Genomic DNA, 18,638 nt, shown 5'->3' on the forward strand with positions numbered 1-18,638 from the left:
CCACACTGCACTGTCTACCCACCTCACTGAGGACGCAGACCAGGAGCAAAGGCGTAGTTAGGGTCGTGTAGCGCTTTATTGCCTACAAGGAAAGGCCTTGTGCAAGGGTGACTTACTTACCTGTGTGAGATAGGTGGGGCCTCTGTCATTACGATGCCCACGTTCAGATGAGGAGACTGAGGTTCAGAGAGGATGTTTGGGACTTGGACTCCACACCTCCCGCCTGCAAAGCCCACAGCACTCAATCCTCCTTACCACGCCAGCCACATGCTCTGGAAGCCTGGGTGTTCCCAAAGCCGCCTGAAGTTAAAATGTGAATGCAGGGCTGTTTGAAAGAAGTGGAGACCTGGTCTAAAAAGCATACAGAGAAATGCAAGTCAGATATAATAGGAGGAGGGCGACCAACCCAAGTACCAGGGAGCCTGGGGGTAAATGGGCAAGGCTGCAGCGGCCTTCAGAGCGAGAGGGGGGCCCATTAAAACCGGGCAGTGGGGCTGGTCTGCAGCGCTGGCCTCAGAGCCAGGATGCTTGAGCCGAGCAGGCAACAGGAAACAGGAAGCCCGTGCGGGGCTGGGCGTGGCTTAGGAAGGGAGCTGGCACCTGGGCTCAGGGCCTGCGGGCTGGCCGGTGCCCGTGATGGGGAGGAGGGAGAGCAGTGTGCAGGGCTGATTTCTGCCGGCCGGAGAGTGTGAGCCTGTGCATGGGTGCGAGCCTCAGGGTGGGAGGAAGAGGCATCTTCCTGTTCACCAACTCCTGAGGACATAACAAGTGGAGGTGTCTGAAGCCGGGTCCTGCCTGGTCACAAGCCCCAGCAGCCCTGCAGGCACCTTTGTCGTTCATGCTGGTTACAACTGGGGGACTAGGAGGGACAGTTTCTGCCCTTGCCCACCAGACCCTGGGGAGTGACCAGCCCTTTAGGGCTCCATACCTTGTGTACTAGCTATATGTATTTATTCATTGAAGATTTATACTCACCGACTTCCTCCAGGGTTATTTTTTGCTCAGTGGGAGCATTCTGAGGTCACCTCTTGCTAAGAATAACCCAGAAAGGGAGGGGGAGGGGGAGGGGGAGGGGGTTGGGAGCAGGGGCCCAGCTCAGCCAGGCCAGCCCAAAGCCAACATTACTCACTCCACGTTGGAGGCTGAGCCTCTGACACAACGCCCAAATGAGTTCAAGAGGGCAAAGCTTCCCCTCTTCGCAGCAGAAGACTTGGGGTGTAAACTGGGAAGTTAGGGAGCCATTTCACTGCAGCTCAAGCCAGCTGGGGACAGTTTAACTCAGCTGTTGGGCGTTTGCAGTATTGGCTCATTTTCCAACCTAATACGAACTTTTGATTCGTCTCCAAGTTCAGACAGAGCTCAAATCCCCTCTTTGTGTCCAGGTCAGAATGGTTCCTTCACCGATCTTTGGAACCTTGATTCAGTGACTTGGTGCCCCCTGGGTTTTATGCACAGAACTTTCAGAAAGTATCTCCCAGTCCTGGCTGCCAGCCCCTCGGAGGGCTTCGCTGCCTGTGAGGGTGCCTCGATGCAGTGCTAGCACCCGTCTGTCCGTGGTTTCCGAAGTGTGGGGAGAACAGTTCTGTCGCTCATCTTAGGAGGTTAGAGACCTCTCGTAACTATGCCCTGCAGATTCATCTGCCCATTCCTGCACCTGATGGGTCAAAGCGGCACTTGCCAGTGGCATCCAGGACCGAGAGCCTGGCTGGTAGTCTGGTCTTCAAGTGCCAAAGACATGCTGGGGGGGAAGGAGCTGGACTTGGGCCTGGGAAGGGAGGTAATGTTTACAAGTCCAGGGAAAAGTGGGAGACTTTCCTACCTAGGACCTTCCTGAACAAAGGTGTGGAGGGAGGAAGGCGCACTGAAGGAGGCACTGAGAGCTGACTGGTGTGGCTGAGTGGCTGAGGGTTTCATTTATGAACACATTAGATAGCGGTTGGAGAGGTAGTTGGCAGGCGGCCCGAGGGGTTTACACTTTATCCTCTCAAAAGTGTGTTTATCTAGGAGATTTTTGAGGGGGTGGGGGGCGTGAAGCAATGGGGGTCATGTTTTGGGCAGCCGGCTCTGGCATCCATGAGCATGGGGGGTTGAGCACGAGAGACTGCAGGGAGTAGGAGGGTGAGGTGGGGCGGTGCCAGAAAACACCCCCAGAGCCTGCCAGGGGAGGCAGCGTGGGACAGAATTGGCGGGGCCCACACTGCTGACCGCTGTGGACCGGGGAGAAGGAGGGGAGAGAGGAGATGCTGCAGGCCCCATGGATGGCATCAGTGTTGTTGTGAGAGATGGAGGCGTCTGGAAGAGAGCAGATTTGGCAGGGGCCCTCGCAGAGGTCACTCTAGATAGCTGGTCTCAGCGAGCATCTGAGTGAAATCCCAGAATCTCTGTTTTGTTTTTCCAAAATTCCCTGTTTCTTTTCATCCCGCCTTGGTCCCTTCCCCAGAGTCACACATTCCAGGGCCACCTCCAGAGAAAGCCCTGCTTCCCTCCAGGGGTGGCCTCCAGGGGGCTTCCTAGGACCCCGTGGGCCTCTCTGGAACCCGCCCTGCACCTGCACCACTCTTGTGCTCCTGTGGGTGCTCGCCAGCACATGCACCCGGACAGAGTTGTTGACGCTGGTTTTCTTTCATCATCATCACCTAGGGAATTGTGTGCGTTTTGGTCCCGCCACCTCGAGGAAGATATAACCGAACTGGAAAAGTTCCAGAGCAGGGCAGCTAGCTTGATCAAGGGGAAGGCAGGGCTGCCAAGTGAGGACAGACGAGACTGTGGCTCCCCAGTCCGGAGAGACAAAGGCTAGAGGGGATGCGATTGAAGTTGTGAAATCATGTTGAGGGGTGGGGCGGGGGGGTGTTGTGGTGCACCCCAGTGGGGTGGGGTGGGGAGGTACCCCTTTGAAACTTTAGAAAGGTACAGGAAGCACAGAGAAAGAAAGCCCCATTTTCCATGGTGGATTTCCTTCTTACCAAACCCCAGGCCTGGATGGTAGGGGTTGAAAATAGAAATAACTTCAGAAGAGATTTACCTAAATATGTGGGTCTTCTATACCTGGTGGCTTTTTAACGGGAGCCTCCAGCTCATCCTGAAATCCTTTGAGGTTGACTTCAAAGAGCACAGCCAGGCCCTCTTCCAGGTGGACAGGTGTCCCTGCTGGAGGCAGAACCCCGAGTGGCTTGGCCACCACCAGGCGTGTTCGTTCTTGCACGCACTTGCCATGGCCAGCAGGGGCGCAAACTGTGTGACCTCTGAGGCTCTGCTGAGCCCTGAATTTGTCTCCTAGAACCAGTGTCTGTCCGTCTGTGTCTCTTTCACACACACACACACACACACACACACACACACACACACACACACGGTAGAGCGATCTGCTTAGAGTCTGCCTCCATTCACCTCAGGAAGGCAGAGCAGGGAGGCTTTGGGGACCTCTTTTGGGAGTTGGCAATGCGTGGACCTCTCTGGCTCTCCCTGCCTCAAGGCCATGTCCGGCCAATCAGATCGAGGGCCGCCAGGAGAAGGGGCTGCAGGAAGGCCTGGGGCAGAGGCGAAGGGGGGAGTGTGGGGCCCAGCGCCAGTGCTGTGGGACAGGCCGCCCTGCAAGCTGAAGTCAGCCTGTAGCTGGAGTCAGCCTGGGAGAATCCAGGGCTTGGTGGGGGGCTGACGGGCCCGCGGGTACAAGGAGAGGGGGACTGTGTGTGTGTTTTTGTGGACACCGCTCTGCCGCCTCCCCCGCGCATCTCCCGGGCTGTGCCTCCGGAAGGTGGCGCACCCCTTGTGTGTCTGTGCGTGTGACTATGTGTCTTCAATCAAGAGGCCAAGGCTGGCGGGATGCCAGGGTTCCCGGCTGGCACAGAGCTGAGTGCTGCCAAGGGCCTTAAAGGCACAACGGCGGTAACACGGGGTGGGAGGGGCCGCCCCACATCTGCTGGCCTCTGGGCTTCCCGCCCCAGCGCTGCGCTGGGGTGCAGGAGAGAAGGCCCCTTTTAGCTGCAGCCCTGGCCTCCAGGGCTGCAAGGGAGAGCCATTTAGGGGCCCAGAACCAGCCCGGGAACCTGACTCAGGCCTCCAGGGGCTTCCTGTAAGAGAGGCCAGGCCCTGGGCCGGCCCCCTCCACACCTGGGCCCAGGTGAGCCTGCACGCGGGGCTGCCCTGGACAGCTGGTCCCTGTGCCCTGGCACCCTCAGTGAATGGGTTCCTGTGCCCTCAGATGTCTGGGCCTCGCCTCCTTTGTATTGTTTTCCTCATCTCTTATTTGCCAGGTTTTAATTTTTTGTGTGTAAATATTATTATTATAATAAAGGGCCTCTCGAAAGTCATTTCCTTATTTGGAACCTCAGCACACTGCCCCACCTTGGGAGACGAGGCCTCATCTGGGGGGGGGGGGTGTTCTGGGGTCTGGTCCAGACTTCCAGCAGAGGAGGAGGCGAACAGGGGCGGGGGCCTGGACAGGTTCACTGCCGAAGGTTGCTTCTTGCTTTGCCTCCGGCTTTTCCCTGCTGTGGCTGCTGCCAAGGAAACAGCCGGCAGCCTTTCCCTGGCCCTGCTTAGGCACATCAAAGCCTCCTTTTCCTCCTTGGAACCCTTGGGATTTGAGGTTGGGTTTTTCCAGAGACTCAACCCAAAGAGGGAGCTGGCTTTCAAATGCCTCTCTCGTACCTGGGTCATTCTGGAAGCTTTACCACTTAGAAGGTGTGTGACCAGAGGCCTTGGTGCCTTTTTCCTCGGAAAAGTGAGGGTAACGCTACCCACCAGGACGACTGTGATAATTACATTTATTAATTGCATGTGCATATTTATGCCGCGTGCTCAGTGCTAGGGAGCTGTAGGTGGAGTCGTTGGAAGGGAGGGGAATGAAAAGAGACGTAAGGCAAAAAACTCTTGAGTCTACGAGGGAGACACATGGTGAATAATGAAGTGTAGCAGAGGCGTGCTGTAACGAGCTAGGGTGTGGAAGGCTCGGTAAACAAACGTGCCTGCAGTGGGCTGGGGGTTCGGTGACCTCTGGACTGGACTTTACCCCCCCCCAACACCTTTACTGCCAGGCTGGGGTAGGGGGGCTGGAGGGGCTGACTGTGACCTGGGGACAGGGCCTAGCACAAATACCTGCCTGGCTGGGAGTGTGTGTGTGTGTGTGTGTGTGTGTGTGTGTGTGTGTGTGTAAGAGACAGGCAGACCTTAAAATGTTCCTTAGAAGACACAAAGTAGAATAGTGGTTACCAGGGACTGGGGGCACGGGGAGTGGGGAGTTAGTATGTGGCGGGTGCAGTTTCCGTTTGGGATGATGACAAAGTTCTGAAGACGGATGGTGGTGATGGTTGTTCAGTATGAATGCGCTTTAACGCCACTAAATTGTACAGTTGAAAATGGTTAAAATGGTAAAATTTTATGTTAGGTGTATTTTGCCACAATACACTTTTTTTAAGACGTTTTAAAAAAGGGTTCTTAGAAAAAGGCAGTCTGCTCAGTGCCCCCCATTCAGCCCAGAGGTTTTCAACAGCAGCACTGTTGATATTTGGGGCCGAATAATTCTTTGTTGTGGTCGCTGCCCTGTTTTTGTATGGTGTTCAGCAGCATCCTTGACCCCTACCCACTAGAAGCCAGCAGTAGCCCCAGCCCAGTGTGACAATCAAAAGTGTCTCAGACACATTACCAAATGTCCTCTGGAGGGCAAAACTGCCCCCGGTTGTGAACCACTGCATTTGCCAGCTTGAAATAAGCTGCTCACAGGAGAGCCCGAGGCGGGGGTGGTAGGCAGGGGGGGTAGCGGTAGTGGAGGAACCATTGTCCCAGAGTGGAGGGGTCTTGCCTGGAAGGAAGGCAAAGGTCAGCAAATTCTGAGGGACCCCAGGAGGCGGTGGGCAGGGTTTGAAGACCCATAATGGGGCATACAGGCAAGAGTAGGTACATCGTGGGCAGTGGGATCAGGCTTTACCCATAACTGTTGCCCCCTGCCCCCAGGGGGGAGATGTGACGGGGCGCTAGCTGCCGCCATTCCCATTCTGCCAACTCTGCCGCCCCTCCCCCCAGCCCCACAGGTGAGAAGCAGAGGAAGCTGAAATTGTCACCTTCAGCTGCTGCTGGTGGCTTCTGAAAGGACCAGGGGCTTCTGCTGCTACCCCTCCCCCTCACCTCCATGGGAAAAAATAAGTGTCTCAGGGTGTGCCGCTGTGTCTCCTTTCAAGGCAACTGTGAAATAAAAGCAAACAAAAACCGAATTTTAAAGTTAACATCTGACCTGCAACTAAGTTGAAACTGCCTCTCAGCAGATGAGCAGGGTGTTCTGAGTTGTAACCTAAGCTTGGCATGCAAGAATCGGTTATGAATACTGATGCCCAGCAGGTGCCCTGCTCCTGCTGAGTCGAGCTGGATAAAGCAAACTCCTTGCCTCCAGGAGTGGACAAGCCCAAGGGTGACAGGGGACAGGAGAGGAAGGAGCTGGGAGGAAGGTATGGAGGTGGGGGCAGAAGGGTGCAGTTCTGGCTCTCCCGGTGGCTTCCAGATGTGGATCAGGCTGTGCTCCTCACCCGAGATGTCCCTTTCAGAGTGTACGCAGCCCCTCCAAGAGATTTGGACAGTCACTTCAGTTCATTTGCCTGTGGACCTCCTTCCTTCCTCTCAGAGGTTTCTTATAGGTGGATTCAACCTGCTCAGTTGCCTGGGCCCCAGAGAGGAAGCCAGTGAGGACCTACCGCTGGCTTGGGGAGGGGAGGGTTCTTTTTTTTTCAAGATTTTATTTTTAAGTACTCTCTATATCCAATATGGGACTTGAACCTGTAACCTGGAGATCAAGAGTCACATGCTCTACCAATAGAGCCAGCCAGGCATCCCAGCGTTGGGGGGCTGGGGGAGTCTTGAGTTGGCTCAGGGGCTGGCCTGGGCTGGAGTCAGCAGCTCCCCCGATTCCAGAGCTTTGGCTAACGCAGACTCATCTAGAACCAGAAAGAATGGGCAGTGGAGGGTGGTGTGGTTGGGAAGAGAGGAGGTGAGGACTGTGTGGGATCCAGGGGGGATTTCAGCCCACCGAACTAACCCTGGGGCTGGAGCTGTGCAGAGTGCTTCCCTTCGCCTGATTCGCCCACCTCTGGAGAGGGTGTGGGGTCTGCTGCAGACTGAGGTCCTCCCGGAGCGGGCCTGGGAGGGGTGTGTGAGCAGCGTGGGTGTTAGAACAGGTCCTCCTGGCTCTCTCTGCTGGAGCTGGCGATCAACAGGAAGTGAGTCCCAGGGTTAGAGCAGGCCATGTGGTTCCCAGGCAGGAAGTTAGTGACAGCAGGGTTGTCTCGAGCAGCTTTGGGGGGCTGGGAGCCTGCCCCAACTTGAGGTGTCTGTGGGCAGCAAGTGGCCAGAGGGGAAAAGGACGCGGCCACGGTAAGAGCTTGGCTCTGACCTGAATTTCCCAGCCTGAGTTGGCCAGCGGGACCCCCACCCCGTCTTCCTGGGAGTGCCATGTTTAGGGCTCTGTGGTGCCCGACACAGCTGGGCGTTAGGGGTGCCCTGAGGGTCCGGGTATGCCCTACTCTACCTGGGCTGTCTAGAGGTGAGAGGACTTGTACCAGGGAGGGGCGTGCTAGGCCAGGGAACCCTGTTGGCTTGAGCAGGGAGGTGGGAAGGGCCATCTGAGTCCTGGACAGACTGTGTAGGTCCCAACACTCAGAGATGGAGACTAAGGAGAAAGACGGGGCCTCCTTGCTCACTTGTGTTCCTGTGTTTGGCCTCCTGGCTGTGGCTTGGGAGGCCCTCTGTGCCCAAGGCTAGGTTAACAGGAGGACTTCTTGTTCCTGCCAGAGGCCTCCTCTTTTTCTTGCTACAGCCCCCACCCCACCCCCAGCCTCTGAGGACTGCATACACTTGCAGCTTTCCATGGGAGCTTCCCTTCCTGGAAGCAGGCCTGCCCCAAGCTACCCCATTCGGCCGGTCCCTTTGCCTCAGGCTGCTCTGTAGGCCTGGCCTGGAGCCTTGTCCAGGGAAGACTCTAGTTTTTATTTTGATTTATTTTTTTTGTCCCCAAGACCCTTGTCCCTATTTGCCACCCTGGAGGTTCCTCAACAGATGGCAGCAGCGGGCTCAGAGTTGAGGATACAGACCCTTAGAGCAGAAGCGGCCTTGGAGATTGCTGGGGAGGGAGACCAGCGCTCTCTCTCGGGCCGTCAGGGTGCACTTGAGTGGTACAACTCTCTGGAGGGGATTTGGCCTATTTACTCACACTTAGGCGGGCCCTCTACCAGCCAGCCCACTTGTGGGACTCCAAGCTACAGAAATACACAGGTGCACAGAACTGTGAAGTGCTCGGGGTTCACTGTAGGTAAAGTAAATCCCCCCAAAGGCTCACTATTAGGGAACTGCTTGAATAAATTACGGAGCCTCCATTCAATAGAATGTTGAGCAGCTGTGAGATAGGAGACGGATCCATATGTACGGGTATGGAGAGATGCCCACTCTGCTTGTTATGTGAAAAAGCAAGTTATAGAACACAGAGTAGTATGATACCCTATTAGAAAAAAAAAAATCTGGATCTGGATGTGTGTGCGAATACATATGTATAAACATGTAACTCACACATGATTGTAGATGCATAGAAAAAAAAAAAGTCTAGAAAATATACTCACCAAACTGTTGATCAGGGTTTACCTGTGATTTTGGAAGTAGGGAGTTGAAAAATGAGATTTAGGGGCGCCTGGGTGGCTGTCGGTTAAGCGTCTGACTTTGGCTCAGATCATGATCTCGAGGTTCATGGGTTCGGGGTCTGTGTCAGGCTCTGTGCTGACAGCCCGCTTCAGATTCTGTGTCTCCCTCTCTCTCTGCCCCTCCCCCTCTCACACTCTGTCTCTCACTCTCAAAAATAAACATTAAAAAAAATTATAAAAAAAAAAGAAAAAGAGAAAGGAGCTTTAGCCTTTTAAGAAGACTCATTTTTGTGTGGCTTGAATTTTTATAATATATGTGTCTGACTTTTAGAAACAGAAAGAAAAAAAAAAGACTTAAAAAGATGGGAAAAACCTCAGGGGACTAGCCTAAGCATCTCACCTTCTAGGTGGGGCACCCGAGGCCCCCTCCTGAGCATCGCCTAACTGGCAGGCCAGCGGCCCGGTCTCCCTTCTCATAGGCATTCCGCGGATGCGGCTGGCGGGTGCCGAGGGTGGCCTTGTGCCCGTGGGCATGGCAGAGCACTGATCACAGGGGAAGCTAGCTTTTTCTGCTCCAAGAGGACACCTCCCTTCCTTCTGAGATGTCTGGGCCTACTTGCCCCCCGGGGGCCAAGCACAAAGTGCTCCTCAGGCTCTCCTCCCCTCACTCTGTCCTTACAAAGTGTGTGGCCTTATGCAAGTCACAGAATTCTCTAGAGCCTCCTCAGGGAGGTTGAGTGGCTCTAACGGGGTAATGGTGACAAGGAGTCTTGCCCACCATGCAGTGACACTTACAAAGGACAGTCACGATTACCCTTGATGGGATTCTTACTACCTGGAACTGTAGCAGGCTCGGGTCTTAGACTCTTGGGATGGAGCGATACATTTCCTTTCAGAGGGGAATATGAGAACACGCGCCACGGAGGGCTTACCGCAGAGGCTGCAAACTGCTTCTGTTGGGGTCGGGGGGCGGTTTCTCCCGGGGCCTGGGTGCTGGGAGAACACGTGGGGTCCAGAGCTGAGGGAAAGAACTGTGCCGGGCTTTGGGGCCCAGCAGAATGTATATTTGAGAGGCTCCCCCTTTGACTCTTCCGCTCCAGGGGGCAACTGGTCACTATTTGGGTCTGGGCCTTAGGAGGCCAGAACAAAAGCCAGAGACATCGGACGGAAGTCAGATCAGCCCACAGTGCTGACGGCAAGGAGCTTGCTTGGGATTCTCTCTCTCCCTTTCTCTCTGCCCCTCCCTCCTCCCTCCCTCTGTCTCAAAATAAATAAATAAACATAAAAAAAAAAAAAAAAAAGTCAGATCAGCCCAAGGTTAACAATTGATTTGGTGGCACTAGAATCTTCTGAGGAGTGGTCCTAATTTGCAGTAGGGATAGTGCAAGGGATGTTTGTTGTTTGTGTTTTTGTTTTTTAAAAAATCCTTGATTTTTTTTCTTTTATGTATTTATTTATTTTTTATTTTGTTTTATTTTTTATTTTTTAAAATTTACATCCAAATTAGTTAGCATATAGTGCAACAATGATTTCAGGAGTAGATTCCTTAGTGCCCCTTTACCCATTTAGCCCATCCCCCACACACACAACCCCTCCCATTACCCTCCGTTTGTTCTCCATATTTATGAGTCTCTTCTGTCCCCCTCCCTGTTTTTATATTATTTTTGTTTCCCTTCCCTTATGTTCATCTGTTTTGTCTCTTAAAGTCCTCATATGAGTGAAGTCCTATGGTTTTTGTCTTTCTCTGACTAATTTCACTTAGTGTAATACCCTCCAGTTCCATCCACATAGTTGCAAATGGCAAGATTTCATTCTTTTTGATTGCCGAGTAATACCCCATTGTATATATATACCACATCTTCTTTATCCATTCACCATCGATGGACATTTGGGCTCTTTCCATACTGTGGCTATTGTGGATAGTGCTGCTATAAACATGGGGGTGCATGTGTCCCTTCAAAACAGCACACCTGTATCCCGTGGATAAATGCCTAGTAGTGCAATTGCTGGGTCGTAGGGTAGTTCTATTTTCAGTTTTTTGAGGAACCTCCATCCTGTTTTCCAGAGTGGCAGCACCAGCTTTCATTCTCACGTTTATGTATTTATTTTAATTTTTTTTTTAACGTTTATTTATTTTTGAGACAGAGAGAGACAGAGCATGAACGGGGGAGGGGCAGAGAGAGAGGGAGACACAGAATCTGAAACAGGCTCCAGGCTCCCAGCTGTCAGCACAGAGCCCGACTCAGGGCCCGAACTCACGGACCGTGAGATCATGACCTGAGCCGAAGTCGGACGCTTAACCGACTGAGGCACCCAGGCACCCCTTATGTATTTATTTTAATGAGGCTCTAGGTCCAATGCAAAGCTTGAACTCACAACCCTGAGATCAAGAGTCGCGGGCTCTGCTGACTGAGGCAGCCAGGCGCCCCAGAACATTTGTTTCTAACAGCGGGCTGCAGCGTCGGCTTGGAAGCCCTATGTCACCTCAGGGAGCGGGGGTGGTGGCCAGGGTGGCTTGGGCAGTGAAACCAGCCTGGCACACCTACCGGATTCTTCTCCCGCTTCTGAAGCTGGAGCGCACAAACCCCTTGACCTCAGGGAGTCAGGCCCACGAATCCCTTGACACTGAGAGCAAAACCGTGAGTGTCTCTGCTGGTACGGATGCTTACGTGAACACGGTTTTCTGGACAAAGAGGACATCACTCACCAGAATTTCCAGAGGGGTTAGTGATCTAAGAGAGACAAGACCGCTGGTCTAATCCTCTCCTCCTGTTTCTTCATCTTCCAGGTGGAAAGCAGTGACACGCCGAAGGACTCCGCAGTGACCTCCAAGTCCCCGTCCATGGCCCAGGACTCAGGCCCCTCAGAGCTGTTACCCAATGGGGACTTGGAGAAGCGGAGTGATCCCCAGCCTGAGGAGGGGAGCCCCGCTGGAGGGCAGAAGGGCGGAGCCCCAGCAGAGGGAGAGGGTGCGGCTGAGACCCCGCCCGAAGCCTCCAGAGCTGTGGAGAATGGCTGCTGCACCCCCAAGGATGGCCGAGGAGCCCCCGCAGAAGAGAGTGAGTCTTGGGCACAAGGGGCAGCCTCTCTGGGCTCCGCAGGACTCCCCCGAGGGTTAGAGACTTGGGGCCAGCAGGTCCGGTCCGGGGAGGCATGGGAGCTGAAGGTCGGTGGGCTTGCCAAGGCTGTGCCCTGGAAGCGGCTGGCTGCACGCAGCCTGCATACGTATTTTATTTGGCCCATGTAGTGTTTTAAACATCTAAAAAAAATTAGTTGCCAGTATTTAAAAATCAAGAAATTTCACATAAAAATCTGGAGTTTTGGCTTCTCGTGAAGAAAAAAAAAAAAAGCCAGATCTGGAAGCAGTGGGTTTGCAGAATGCTAACAGTTGCGGGACTGGGGTGATGGCTGTCCCCCCACCCCGCCCCCTACCCCTTCGTAGGCTGGGTGTGCACCTCAGTTTCCTTCAGCCCTCACCTGGCGCGCAGCTCTCAGGGATGGTTGTGTCTGTAGCCTCTGGGCTCCTCAGGGCAGTGGATGCCCTTGTAGGTGTTAAAAGCCCAGTTAGTCTTCCCCAGCACAGATGTCCTGAACCCACCACAGTTCAGCTGACCCCGCTAAAATGTGGTTGTGACTGAGCGGGGCAGGGGAGGGGTGGATGGGGTGGCCAGGGCGCTGCCCGGCCCAGGCCCCTTTCTCCCTGGACTTTTTGGCCTCTCCCTGGAGTCCTGGAAAGTTGCCTACTTTTCTCTTTCAGGTTAAGCCAGTGATTTCAGGGCCAAGCGAGCTGTAAACATGTTGGTAATGAGGACAACTAGCATTTGTACAGGGTTCACAGTTTACAGAGCGCTTTCTCATATATTATCACATTTGATCCTCCCAGGGCCCTGCCAGGTTGGTTTGCATATGTGCATTTTAAATTCAAAACGTCTTCTTTCCAAGTGTGTATGATGGAATGAGTAAATTGATTAATTGGCATCGCTTATTTTGCATGGATCCAAACCCAATATTCATGCAAGATTGAGCGCATTTCCAGAAAAGAGAGTTCCAAATTTATTAAAAAATATCTTTCATTCATTTATTATTCAACTAATACTTTGATGTTCCCATTATGTGCAAAGCGCTTTCTGGGGCACTCTGTATTCGTTGTTTTAGTCCTCCAAACAGTCTTCCGGAGGTATTATTATCCCCATTTTAAAGCAGGAAAAACTTGCCACTTAGTGAGAGGAAGTGACTTGCTCAGGGACCCTGAGCCTGTAAGTGGTAGATCCAGGATTCATTCCGTCTTGGTCTCTGGCTTCAAAGTCGGTGTGCCCTTCCACTGTCCCCTTTTATTCTGCAATGGGGCTCGGGGTGGGCTGGCCCAGAACTGTCCAGGGCTCCTGCCCTCACCCAAGTGCCTCATGGGATATGTCCCGACACTTGGCAGAATTGTTCAAGGGGCCTGAGTGGGGGGGAACTGAGGAGGAAAGGGAGAAGATACCATCCCTCCCGTTAAAGAGACCAGGTGTTCCAGAGCAGAACCTGGGAGCCCATCAGCCCTGCCCACCAAATGTGCCACTTCCCGTGGGTACATCTTGGCTGACTCCCAGATTCCTGGGATCTCACCACGACTGGCACCAAGCTGCTGTGCAAGGTCAGGGCAGGTCCTTCCTGCCCAGTGGGGTGGAGCCAGAGCTCTAAAGCTGCTCTTAACCCTTAAGGGTTTGCTTTCAGTTTGGGATTTCCCTGTCTCCATTTCTGTTTGTTCTCAGGAGTTCCTTCTTGAGTCGGTCAATAGGCGTTTGTTAAACACCTATTTGGTGTGTGTGTGTGTGTGTGTCAGGATCTGGGGAAACCATCATGAACAAAAACCTGGTTCTTACCTTCAAGGACCTCACAGTCAGCTGGAGAGACAGACATGAAAGAGAAATTCACACTTAAAAGCTTGTGATTAGGGGCGCCTGGCTGGCTCAGTCAGTAGAGCATGCTGGAGTTCAAGCCCCACGTTGGGCATGGAGCCTACTTAAAATAAAAGTTTTTTTAAAGTTTAAAAAAGAGAAAAGCTTGTGATTATACAGGGAGATATGTTCTCTAAGAGAAAATAAGCATGGTTCTGTAAGGAACGGTGACCAAGGAACCTCAGCCGGTCTGGCCTGTTACACAGAAGCTGAAGGATGAGTGGGGGCTCGCCACGTGAGGGGTGGTGCAGGATGAGGGAAAAAAGGTACACAGGCTCCCAGGTAGGAGGGAGCAGGGCACCCAGAGACCTGATAGAAACCAGCAGGGCTGCAGTGGAGAGAGCAAGGGAGAAGGGTGTGAGATGAGAGCAGAGCAGACAGGGCCGGGGCAGGTCTTTGAGGACACCTTCGGGGCTGGGGAGGGGGGGGGGGGCGGTGACACGGTCTGCTTTGTGTTTTGAAAAACAAATCACTTTGTGCTCTGGATCCTGGAATGGAACAGAGGGGTTGGGAAGCAGGGTTAGGACGCTGCTGCAGGCGTTGAGGGCGGGGGAAGGTGGCTGTGACGAGTGAGGTGGCAGCAGAGATGGAGAGAAACAGACAAGCCCCAGAACACCAGGGGAAAGGGGAGAGAGGGTGTCGAGGTGACTCCTGGGTTTGGGATCTTCACACGTCAGGCGGACCTTCCTCAGAGTCTTAGTGCTGAGTGTGGCAAGCAAACACTCCGGGCCTCCCCGACCGCCCAGCTACGGCCTCAGAGCGCTCCTGTGTGCTGCAGCTATCCAGGAGGGGGAGATACTGGCCGCGCTCAGAGCTGGTAGGACCCCTGAAGGCCACTGTGCATTGCCCGGATGCTGAGACCCGTGAGGTGCTACCTGGAGGCACGGGCAGCGGTCTGCCAGGCCAGCAGTCAGCCACACAGAACACGTACTCAGCTGCTTAGTTCCAAGGAGGAAGGAGACTAAGGCCCCAGGGGAGGAAGTGAGTTAGCCATGGTCTCCTTTCTATTTCCCTCATTCCAGATCTCTTGGGGGGGGAGGGGCATCCATCCCCTCTGGAACCCCTTCCGTTAGCTCTTATACAGGAAAGACAGAAGACTTTAGGGCAGCGTTCTTGTGCACATAGGTGCCCCAGATCCTGATAGTACAGCCAGGAGAAAGAAGGAAGAACAGGGGAGATGATGAGTAATCAGGACAAGAGCCACCTGGATAGGCAGGTGGTGGCCTTGGGACCGCTCCTGCATTCCTAGCATTAATGCCGCCATGATTATAATAGAAACGACGGTAATATGGCTTTGTTTTACTGAGTATTGACTATGCGTTGAGTGTCCTATATCCTCATTACTCAAAGTGGCCCGTGGACCAGCTCTGTCACCGCGGAAGTTAGAAATGCAGAATCCTAGGCCCCACCCTAGACCTGTGGGATCAAAATCTACATTTCAAAGAGATCCTGATTTCGATGCATATTCAAGTTTAAGAAGCCCTGCTTTTTATGTATTCTCTTGTTTCATCTTTGTGATCACGTGAGGAAGACTCTTATTGTCCCCATTTTTCAGCTGGGGAGACTGAGAGTTCGGAAAGGTTAAGTTACTTACCCGAGACTGTACAACTAGTACAGGACCAGATCAGGGTCAGCACAAAGCCCCTCTCTGAACACTCACTATTGGGCTAGTGACTGCCCTCTGAGGCAAGCCTGGCCTTAGCCTTGTCATTGAGATTTGGGTTCCTTTTCAAGGGAATTTGGGGTGGCCCCCAGCTGGGTATAGGCTTAGACCGACAGGTAAGTGTTGGAAACATCCCGGCCTCTCCTGCCCCCAGGACCTAAGATACTCTAGGGTCATGTCTGAGTCTGCCAGGGCCACCCCGGGAGGCATGCAGCCACCTGGCCCGCCTGTGACCCTGGGTCTGGGCCAGGAGCAGATGGACCGCAGAGGGAGTGTTGAGAGAGCAGCTGACCCTCCTTGACTCAGGACAAGAGTGGCATTCTGAGACAGCCCAGTTTGTTGTTTTGCTGGGCCAGGCTGGAAAGTGTGTGTGTGATATCACTCAGTGGGCATGTGCAGAATCTGTCAGGGAGAAAATTCCAGAAAGAAGCCAGTTGGAAACTGCATGAGGAAAAGCAATTCTGTTTGGGGGAGCATGGGGGCCAGGGAATGGGGAAGGGGAGAACCTGAAGGTGGTACAGGGTAAAGTGAGCTGGCTTGGGGTTCAGGAGCCCCGATATCTGATTTCGGCCCTGGCAGTAAGTCACTCCACACCCACCCAGCCACCCACCCCCCAGCCTCAGTTTCCTCATTGGCAAAATCTAGGGACTGGACAGGTTCTCCAGCATCTCTACAGTCCCCTTCAGCCCTGATTTTCTTTCATTCTAATAAATGTATGATTCCCCATAATGAGATGCCATGGAGGGCCCCCCCATAGGAAAAGCTTGAAAGGTCCAAGGGACCCTGGGTCGTAGCCTGGTCCGAGGGCAGGCTCCCCCTTCTGGCAGCCCAAAGCCTTGCTGGGAGAACGTGCAGGTCTGAGAGGAGGGGGACCCCCGGGGGCGGGAGGGGCACCCTGCTCCAGGGAGAAAAGTCCGGGAGCTGGCCGTGCTGAGCGGAAGCTCAGAGGAAGAGACAGAAAGCCCCGGGTGAGACACACTTAAAAAGCCTGTCGTGTAAAGTGTTAGCTAGCACCCCCGTTCCCACTGCGCACACCCACGACAGACACTCCTGCTTCCTCCCACGCCCCCTCCCCCACCCAGGCAGCCAGCTCAGCACCGTCCCTGTCGCATGCCGGCACGTGGTGCGGTCCCGCAGCCAGGGCCCTTGTGGGCGCTGCCCCTGCCTCCCCTCCCCTGGGCTCTGGGGGCGCTGTAACCCCGGACTGCCCCTGCCCCAGGGGCACACACAAAGAGCCCCAGGTCTTCTCTAGCGAGAGAGAGGGAAAGAAACTTCCTCTCCGGGGGCCGAAGAGGCCTTCAATGCTGTGTCTGGTTTCCGCTTCAGAGCCAGGAGATGAAGTAGGGGCTGTTTTTTCCGTTTTGGGCTCCCCCACCCCAACTACCGTGAACCAGCCTTAGTGACCTTCCTGCTTTGGGCCCAAGCTCAGTACTCTTGGCTTCAGAGAACCGAGTCCAGGGGCCCAGGTGAGAAGGGGCTCACTTGCCCACCCCCACCTGCAGGAAGCTCTGGAAGGCATAATTAACCCAACCCCGCTGCCAGACTGCCAGGTGTGTGCGGGGCCTGGGAAGGGCATCTGGGTGAGGACCCCGAGAGGACCGGGATAGGAGCACAGGATATTCTGGAGGAGTGTGGCTGTCCTCCTGCTTGAGGCCCAGAGAGGGACAGGGAGAGGGTGAGACTCCCCTATAGACAGAACTTCTGGGGCTTCTGCTAGGGGGGTGGGGGGCTTCCAGGAAATGGCATCTGGGCCCAGTGAAGGAGCCACAGGGTAGAGGAGCAGGGAAATGCCTTGGGGACAGAGATCCAAATGAACGTTCATTGAACACCTACTATATGCCAAGCCCTGCCCCAGGCACTCAATGTTGCCAATCACCTAAAGATATTAGAACAGTTCTCTATCTTAATGCAGTGAGGAAACAGGCTAGGAGAGGTTACAGAGGTCACACAGAAACAGCTGGAATCCAAGTCTACTAGAATAGAGGCTTAGCTCAGGGACCTGAGAAGGGGGGTGGGGGGAGAATGGAGTACAGAGGCAGATATCGATAACAGAACCACAATATTGAGAATTGCAGAAGGACCTTAGAAATCATCTCCAGCATCATTATTTTCCAGATGAGGAAACCAAGTCTCAGAGACAAAGTTGCTTCACCAGAGTCTTGCTCCAGTGGCTCTGTACCCACTGCCCCCCAGGGTATCTTTGCCTGACTCCATACAGGGAAGAGAACAGCTCCCTTCCAGGGTAGGGGAGGCTGTCTGGCCCCTCCTCTGGGGGAGAGAGCTGTTTCTAGACGACCCCTTTTGTGTGCCCGAGACAGTGTCTGTGGGCCAGAAACAGTGGCCCTGGCTTTTCTATTGTTCCTTCAGATTTGGGCCTCCAACCCCACACCAGTCCCTTCTCTGCTCTAGGCCCTGCTCTGAGTCCTTGGGGCCAACACCGTGCCTAGCACGCGGTGGGCCAGCAGGTTTGACACACGAACAACTGAACGGCTGGAGGACCCCGTCTCTGTGGCAGGGACCCCAGGCACAAGGTGGGGCCTCTGAGCCACTCCTGTAACTCTGCGACAGTCCCTTTGTTCTTCCCTCTCCACAGGCAAAGAACAGAAGGAGACCAACATCGAATCCATGAAAATGGAGGCAAGTGTTTTCCTCAACCCCCAGGGGCTCTGTGGATCCTGGTTCTAGGAGAAGAAAGCCACCTCTCTGACCAACTGTGGCCAGTGTGTGTGAGGGGAATCCTGAGGTGGCCCTGCCCCCTTCTCTACCTGTCCCCCATGTTAGGAAGAAAGGAAATGGGTGCGGAGGTTAGCAGTCCCCCAACGAGGCAGCCAGCTGGTCCCGCTCTGAGACCAAGCACCTCCCCTCGTGGTTCACGTCCACGTGCCCCGTTACCCCACGGCTCACTCCTCCAGCCCAAACAGGGGCTTGCCCAGCACTTGCAGGGTCGGCATCTCTGGCCAGGAGTCAGAGCTCCTGTGTCGTGTTCGAGGTGAGTGCCTCCTCAGTTTCCCCTTAGGAGGAAGAAACCTTGCAGTGGGACTGTCGGTGCCCATCTTAATGCCAGTCTGTCTCTGTCGTCTCTCTGTCCTAGGGCTCCCGGGGCCGGCTGCGGGGTGGCTTGGGCTGGGAGTCCAGCCTCCGCCAGCGGCCCATGCCGCGGCTCACCTTCCAGGCGGGGGACCCCTACTACATCAGCAAGCGCAAGCGGGACGAGTGGCTGGCACGCTGGAAAAGGGAGGTGAGGTGCCTTCTGGCCTGGGCCCCAGCCCGTCCCCCAGCATTGGAAAACCAGAAGTTAGCTTCAGCCGCCTTCCGGAGCTGTTGTCGGCCCCTGGCTGAGCCTCAGTTTCCCCTTCAGGTTAACCTCTTGCACTTACAGGGAACCGCTCAATTAGTAGGCAGTGACTGGTTTCTTTGTCC

At 54.4% G+C, this 18,638-nt stretch overlaps 1 protein-coding gene across 1 annotated transcript in view; it reads left to right on the forward strand.

Annotated features, from left to right (window-relative positions):
• DNMT3A (DNA methyltransferase 3 alpha) overlaps nucleotides 1–18,638 on the forward strand; it is a 99,752-nt gene that overhangs the window by 43,325 nt on the left and 37,789 nt on the right. Inside the window, exons 4-6 of the mRNA XM_053891084.1 lie at nucleotides 11,404–11,674; nucleotides 17,812–17,855; nucleotides 18,310–18,456. Of these exons, the coding sequence (XP_053747059.1) occupies nucleotides 11,404–11,674; nucleotides 17,812–17,855; nucleotides 18,310–18,456 (462 nt within the window). The remainder of the gene's footprint in view (nucleotides 1–11,403; nucleotides 11,675–17,811; nucleotides 17,856–18,309; nucleotides 18,457–18,638) is intronic.

The sequence above is a fragment of the Panthera pardus genome, unplaced genomic scaffold (genome assembly GCF_024362965.1).
Source record: "Panthera pardus isolate Hobbes unplaced genomic scaffold, ASM2436296v1 HiC_scaffold_26, whole genome shotgun sequence".
NCBI lineage: Eukaryota > Metazoa > Chordata > Mammalia > Carnivora > Felidae > Panthera > Panthera pardus.